General features: G+C 41.7%; 1 protein-coding gene across 1 annotated transcript; it reads left to right on the top strand.

Moving 5' to 3' along the window:
* Positions 1-385: 385 nt before the first annotated feature.
* Positions 386-1,693, top strand: LOC117074282 (3-hydroxyisobutyrate dehydrogenase, mitochondrial-like). The gene is given in 2 exon segments (XM_033195567.1): positions 386-1,218; positions 1,221-1,693. Coding segments are annotated over 2 exon segments (1,008 nt in total). The 5' UTR covers positions 386-503; the 3' UTR covers positions 1,514-1,693.
* Positions 1,694-7,925: the final 6,232 nt, after the last annotated feature.

Below are 7,925 nucleotides of genomic sequence, written 5' to 3'. Positions count from 1 at the left end.
TATGTTATGTTATATAACATGTATTACATATATTTATATATATATAATTTTATATTATATATTATATCAATTATATATATTATATATTATCTTATTTTTTAAAGTAATTATTATGTAATTATTATATATAATTTTTATATATAATTTATACAACATATAATAATATATAATTATATAATTATATATAATTAACATTAATAATTAATATAAATAATATAATAAAATAATAATTGTATATTATATAATTTATAATAAATAATATATAATATATAATAATTATAAAATAATTTTTTTAAAGAAAAAACTTCTAAGAGAATTAGAATTAAAAGGAAATGTCCTTAATCTGGAAAAAGAAATCTATTTTAAAAATAACACTGTAGAGAGCGCGTGCGCGCGCTCCTTTCTCCGTGGCCCAGCAAGCCAGTCCCGCTGCACACGCTTGCCGTCTGTGGGCCCTCCAGGAGGCGGCGGCGGTCACCGCGGGGAGGAGGGGCGGGGGCAGCATGGCAGCCTCCTTACGGCTCCTCGGAGCTGCCTCCGGTCTCCGGTACTGGAGCCGGCGGCTGCGGCCGGCGGCCGGCAGCTTTGCAGCGGTGTGTTCTAGGTCAGTGGCTTCAAAGACTCCAGTTGGATTCATTGGACTGGGCAACATGGGGAATCCAATGGCAAAAAATCTCATGAAACATGGCTATCCACTTATTATTTATGATGTGTTCCCTGATGCCTGCAAAGAGTTTCAAGATGCAGGTGAACAGGTAGTATCTTCCCCAGCAGATGTTGCTGAAAAAGCTGACAGAATTATTACAATGCTGCCCACAAGTATCAATGCAATAGAAGCTTATTCCGGAGCAAATGGGATTCTAAAAAAAGTGAAGAAGGGCTCATTATTAATAGATTCCAGCACTATTGATCCTGCAGTTTCAAAAGAATTGGCCAAAGAAGTTGAGAAAATGGGAGCAGTTTTCATGGATGCCCCTGTTTCTGGTGGTGTAGGAGCTGCACGATCTGGGAACCTCACGTTTATGGTGGGAGGAGTTGAAGATGAATTTGCTGCTGCCCAAGAGTTGCTGGGGTGCATGGGCTCCAACGTGGTATACTGTGGAGCCGTTGGGACTGGGCAGGCGGCAAAGATCTGCAACAACATGCTGTTAGCTATTAGTATGATCGGAACTGCTGAAACTATGAATCTTGGAATCAGGTTAGGGCTTGACCCAAAACTATGGCTAAAATCCTAAACATGAGCTCAGGATGGTGTTGGTCAAGTGACACTTACAATCCTGTGCCTGGAGTGATGGACGGTGTTCCCTCGGCTAATAACTATCAGGGTGGATTTGGAACAACACTCATGGCTAATGATCTGGGACTGGCACAAGACTCTGCTACCAGCACAAAGAGCCCAATCCTTCTTGGCAGTCTGGCCCATCAGATCTACAGGATGATGTGTGCAAAGGGCTACTCGAAGAAAGACTTCTCATCCGTGTTCCAGTTCCTACGAGAGGAGGAGACCTTCTGAGTGTGCCCTTTGGCCATGGACACTGTTGGGAAGCAAACTCTGTCTTGGAGCCTCTTTCTAGCTCACTCACAAGTAAATGGATTTAATCAAAGGTCGCCTATCTGCTTTTGATTGTCTAGGTCACAGTAATCCCTAGGATTTTTCCACCCATTTTTAACCACTTATTCTTTTTGTCTTTTTTTTTTTTTTTTTTTTTTTTTTTTTTTGAGGCGGAGTCTCGCTCTGTCTCCCGGACTGGAGTGCAGTGGCCGGATCTCAGCTCACTGCAAGCTCCGCCTCCGGGTTTACGCCATTCTCCTGCCTCAGCCTCCCGAGTAGCTGGGACTACAGGCGCCCGCCACCTCGCCCAGCTAGTTTTTGTATTTTTAGTAGAGACGGGTTTCACCGTGTTAGCCAGGATGGTCTCGATCTCCTGACCTCGTGATCCACCCGTCTCGGCCTCCCAAAGTGCTGGGATTACAGCTTGAGCCACCGCGCCCGGCCTCTTTTTAACAAACATATTATCTGAATTTTTTTTCTGCAAGCCACTGATAGTCTCTGCTAACTAGCTGAATTGACCTTTTACAAAGTTTGATCCCTGAGCATCCTCAACTAAATCATTGAATCCTCCAATCAGGATATTATCTGCTTTACTTTACAAATAAAAGCAAATCTTTTGTCAACAGGATGAAACCCATCTTAAAGAAAAGGAATTGGTGTGAAGAGAGAAGTTAGAGAAGGGATATGCAGTGAATTACTATCTGTGTCCATCAGGAAGTTTGTCCTGTTAACCAAATGGTTACTGCACTACCAGGGTTACTGGTTTATTTTCCAGGGAGCTGATAAGGCAGGAGAACTGTTGCAGCATGTTTTCTATTTGGACTCAGTCACAGTATGGTAGGATATCCCTCACCAACTCCCAATACTCAGCAGACTTGTTTTTATATTTTTTTCTTTCTTGTACATTCTTACTGCGTATTTTTTTGACTTGAAAGGAATGACATCTTTAGACCCATTTCAGAGCCAATGATGATATTTGCTTTAGATAATTATTATATTATTATAAATATAGCCATATTATTTTGAATTCAAATAAATTTCTATACTGGTAAAAAAAAAATAAAAATAAAAATAACACTGTAGTAGAGGCAGGACTAGTAAGTACAAAGATGGACAAAATCGACAAAAAACAATTGTACAATGATTTGAGAAGTGGTCATGCCTGAAAAATTGCTGAACTTTGTGCAAGAACAGTGGGAGTCTGCCGTGTTCTTCTCTGGGGCCTCTCCCAGATTCCAGCTCCATTAGCGTGAAGGTTCTGCTAAGGCTGGGTTGGCTGTGAGGTTGGCAGCTTTGCTGCCATGGTCAAAGTGGTCTCACTCAGTTGGGAACAGTGGATAATGCCCATGCACAGTAGCACAGTCAGAGGAAGTGACGATCTCAGCAAAGGGTGGGAAGGGATGATATACATCTCCCTTAGCCTGGGGTTGCCATTGTGGTTGCAGCAAGCGCATTCCTGGCTGAGACTGTATATACAGCAAAATCAGACAAAATGGCCTTTAAGATAAGAAATACTACTAGGGACAAAGAGGTACATTTCATGATGATAAAAGGTTCAATACATCAGGAAGATATAACAATTATACACTGATACATACCTAATGAGAGTCTCAGAATACATGAAGCAAAAAGTGAAAGAATTCAAAGGGGAAATAGACAATCAGCAACAATAGGCAAAGATTACAATACCTCATTCTTGATAACAGAGTGAAAAGAAAACTTTTTTTTTAAAGTTTTTTTAAAAAGACAGAGTTTCAATATGTTGCCCAGGCTGGTCTCAAACTCCTGGACTCAAGTGATCCTCCCGCTTCAGCCTTCGGAGTAGCTGGGACTACAGGCATGTAACACTGTGCCTGGCATAGAGAGAAAATTTGAACAACACTATTGTAATAGACATAGTCTCTCCAAAATATCCACATCCTAATCTCCAGAACCTGTGAATACGTTATCTTACATGACAAGAGACTTTGCAGATGTGATTAAGTTAAAGATCTCAAGGTGGAAGGATTGTCCTGGATTATCTGGGTGGGCCCAATGTCATCACGAGGGTCCTTAGAAGTGAAAGAGGGAAGCAGAAGAGTGAATGTCAGAGTGATGTAATGTGAGAACGACATGAGCAACCTATTGCTGACTTTGAAGATGGAAGGGGACCATAAGCCAAGGAATGCGGGGCAGCTTGTAGCAGCTGAAATGGCAAGAAAATCCCCTACAGCACCCAGAAAAGAATGCAGCCTTGTCAACATCTTCCCCTCACCCAGTGAGACCGATTGCAAACCTCTGACCTCCAGAACTATACGATAACAAATATGTGTTGTTTTAAGCCACTAAGTTTGTGGCAACTTGTTAGAACAGGAATAGAAAATGAATATTACTATCAACTAACTCAATCTAACTAACAATTTTAGAACATTCCACTCATCCAGTTCAGAATACACATTCTTTTCAAGTAGACATGAAACATTCTCCAAGATAGAGCATATCATAGGTGATAAAACAAGTCTCAATAAATTTAAAAGAACTGAAATCATACAGTGTGTGGTATTCTGACCACAATGGAATCAAACTAGAAATCAAAATCTCTAAACATATGGGAACTAAACACACTTCTAAATAATCCATGAATCAAAGACGAAATTTCAAGGGAAACTTTTAAAATACAGTAAATTCAAAAAGATAAATACTGTATGGTTCTACTTAAATAAGGTATCTAAATTAGTCAAATTCATAGAAATAAAAAGCAGAGGCCGGGCGCGGTGGCTCAAGCCTGTAATCCCAGCACTTTGGGAGGCCGAGACGGGCGGATCACGAGGTCAGGAGATCGAGACCATCCTGGCTAATACGGTGAAACCCCGTCTCTACTAAAAAAATACAAAAAACTAGCCGGGTGAGGTGGCGGGCACCTGTAGTCCCAGCTACTCGGGAGGCTGAGGCAGGAGAATGGCGGGAACCGGGAGGCGGAGCTTGCAGTGAGCTGAGATCCGGCCACTGCACTCCAGCCTGGGCGACAGAGCGAGACTCCGTCTCAAAAAAAAAAAAAAAAAAAAAGAAATAAAAAGCAGAATGGTGGTTACCAGGGGCTAAGAGGAAGAGAGAAGCGGGAGTTGTTTAGTAGGTATAGAGTTTCAGATCTGCAAGATGAAAAAGTTCTGGAGATCTGTTTCACAGCAACAAGGCGGATATATTTAGAACTACTGAACGTATACTCAAAAATGATTAAAATAGCCAATGTTTATGTTACATGTTTTTTATCACAGATTAAAAGGTAAACACATTACATATTTTGGGAAAACTGGAAAGAAAAATTAATCACCTTTATCAAAATAAAAACGAATACAGTGAACTTCATGAAAGTGAAAATACAATATCAATTATTGGTAGAATATTAGCTGAAGCAGTATTAAGAGGGGAAAAATATCTCAAAGCAATAATCTAAGCTCCCGATAGGAAAGCCTAGGAAAATAAGAGTAAAATAAACCCAAATAAAGCAGAAAGGAGGAAATAATAAAGATAAGATCAGAAACCAATGTGAAAACAGAAAAAAAAAAGAGAAAAGTCAACAGAACAAACAGCTGGGTTCTTGGGAAAAGACCAATAAAATCTACAAACCTCTAGTAAGATAGTTGAGACAGAGAGGAAGGACATAAACTACCAATATCAGGAATGGAACAGGGGATATCACCAGAGACCCCGTAGACATCGAAGGATAAGGGAATAACACAAACAATTCTACACAGAAAAGTTTGTCTTTTTTCCCCCCGCTTTTTGTGGAGAACGAGGTCTCGCTATATTGCCCAGGCAGGTCTCGAACTCCTGGGCTAAGCTATCCTCCTGCCTCTGCCTCCCTAAGTTCTGGGATTTACAGGTGTGAGCCACTGCACTTTGCCAAAAATTTGACAACTAAGATGAAGTGCACCAATTCACCTAAAAACACAAACTAATAATGCACCCAATATGAAATACATAATTTCAATAGTCCTATGTATCTCAAGAAAATTGAATTCTTACTCTTAAAAATCCCAGGTAAGAGGCTGGGTGCGGGGGCTCACGCCTATAATCCCAGCACTTTGGGAGGCTGAGGCAGGCAGATCACCTAAGGTCAGGAGTTTGAGACCAGCCTGGTCAACAAGGCAAAACCCTGTCTCTACAAAAAATACAAAAATTGGCCGGGCGTGGTGGCAGGCACCTGTAATCCCAGCTACTTGGGAGGCTGAGGCAGGAGAATCACTTGAACCCATGAGGCGGAGGTTGCAATAAGCCGAGATCATGCCACTGCACTCCAGTTTGGGCAACAGAGTGAGACTCCATCTCAAAAAAAAAAAAAAAAATTCCCACGTAAAATGTTGTAGCAGCTTTGCAAAATACTTTGGAAGTTTCTTAAAAAGTTAAAACATATAATTACCACGACCCAGCAATTTTGCTTCTAGGTGTATACCCAAAAGAATTGAAAACAGGTGTTCAAACAAAAACTTGTACAGGAATGTTCATTGCACCACTATTCACAATAGTCAAAACATGGAAAAAACCCAAATGTTCAACAACAGATGAATAAATAAACAAAATATGGCATATTATTCAATTGCAAAAAGGAATGATGTACTCACACATGCTACAACATAGATGAACCTTGAAAACATTATGCTAAGTGAAAGAAACCAGACACGAAAGACCACATATTGTATGATTCCATTTATATGAATTATCCAGAGTTGGCAAATCCATATAAACAGAAAGCAGATTAGTGGTTCAGGGGCTGAGGGGAATGAGAATGAGGAGTGGCTACTCAATGAGTCTAGGGTTTCTTGTTGGGGTGATGAAAATGTGCTGGAATTAGATGGTGGTAATGGTTGTGCAACATTGTGAAAGTACTTAATGTCATATTGTACACTTTGCATGGCTAAAATTGGACATTTTATGCTATGTGTATTTTACCACAATAATTTTTTTTTTTTAAAGAATCACACACCAGCCGGGCATGGTGGCTCACGCCTGTAATCCCAGCACTTTAGGAGACCAAGGCGGGTGGATCACCTGAGGTCAAGAGTTCGAGACCAGCCTGACCAACATGGTGAAACCCCATCTCTACTAAATACAAAAAATTAGCCAGGCATGGTGGTGCATGCCTGTAATCCCAGCTACTTGGGAGGCTGAGGCAGGAGCTTGAACCCCCCTGGAGACAGAGGTTGCAGTGAGCTGAGATTGTGCCATTGCACTCCAGCCTGGGCAACAAGAGCGAGACTCCATCGAAAAGAAAAGAAAAGAAAGAAGGAAGGAAGGAAGGAAGGAAGGAAGGAAGAAGGAAGGAAGGAAGGAAGGAAAGGAGAGAGAGAGAGAAGGAAAGAAAGAAAGGCTCATATACCATGACTAAGTAAGGTTTTTTCCATGGATGAAAATTTGGCTCAATATTCAAAAATCAGTCAAAGTAAGCCACCACATTAACAAGCTAAAGAAGAAAGATCACATAATCATATTGATTGATGCAGAAAAGGCATTTGACAAAATTCAACACCCATTCCTGATAAAAATTCTCTGAAAACTAGGAACAGAGGGTAACTTCTTCAACTTGATAAAGGATATCTACAAGAAAACTTGTAGCTAACATTATATTTACAGGTGAAAGGCAGAATGCTTTACCCCTAAGAACAGGAGCAAAGCAAGGATGTCCCCTCTCATTACCTTCTTCAACATAATACTGGACATTCTAGCCAATGCAGCAAGATTAAAAAGAAAAAAAAGGGGGGGAAATAAAAGCCGTCTTAATTGGAAAGAAACTGTCCTTATTTACAGATGACATAATTATCTATGTAGAAAATCCACGGCCGGGCGCGGTGGCTCAAGCCTGTAATCCCAGCACTTTGGGAGGCCGAGACGGGCGGATCACGAGGTCAGGAGATCGAGACCATCCTGGCTAACACGGTGAAACCCCGTCTCTACTAAAAATACAAAAACTAGCCGGGCGAGGTGGCGGGCGCCTGTAGTCCCAGCTACTCGGGAGGCTGAGGCAGGAGAATGGCGTAAGCCCGGGAGGCGGAGCTTGCAGTGAGCTGAGATCTGGCCACTGCACTCCAGTCCGGGCACAGAGCGAGACTCCGCCTCAAAAAAAAAAAAAAAAAAAAAAAAAAAGAAAATCCACAAAAGTGTAATCCCAGCACTTTGGGAGGCCGAGACGGCGGATCACAAGGTCAGGAGATCGAGACCATCCTGGCTAACACGGTGAAACCCCGTCTCTACTAAAAATACAAAAAACGAGCCGGGCGAGGTGGCGGGCGCCTGTAGTCCCAGCTACTCGGGAGGCTGAGGCAGGAGAATGGCGTAAACCCGGGAGGCGGAGCTTGCAGTGAGCTGAGATCTGGCCACTGCACTCCAGCTTGGGCGA

The sequence above is a fragment of the Trachypithecus francoisi genome, unplaced genomic scaffold (genome assembly GCF_009764315.1).
Source record: "Trachypithecus francoisi isolate TF-2019V2 unplaced genomic scaffold, Tfra_2.0 Contig01603, whole genome shotgun sequence".
Taxonomy (NCBI): Eukaryota; Metazoa; Chordata; class Mammalia; order Primates; family Cercopithecidae; genus Trachypithecus; species Trachypithecus francoisi.
Note: the sequence above shows the minus strand (reverse complement) of the source record. Positions and strands in the feature narration are given on the sequence as shown.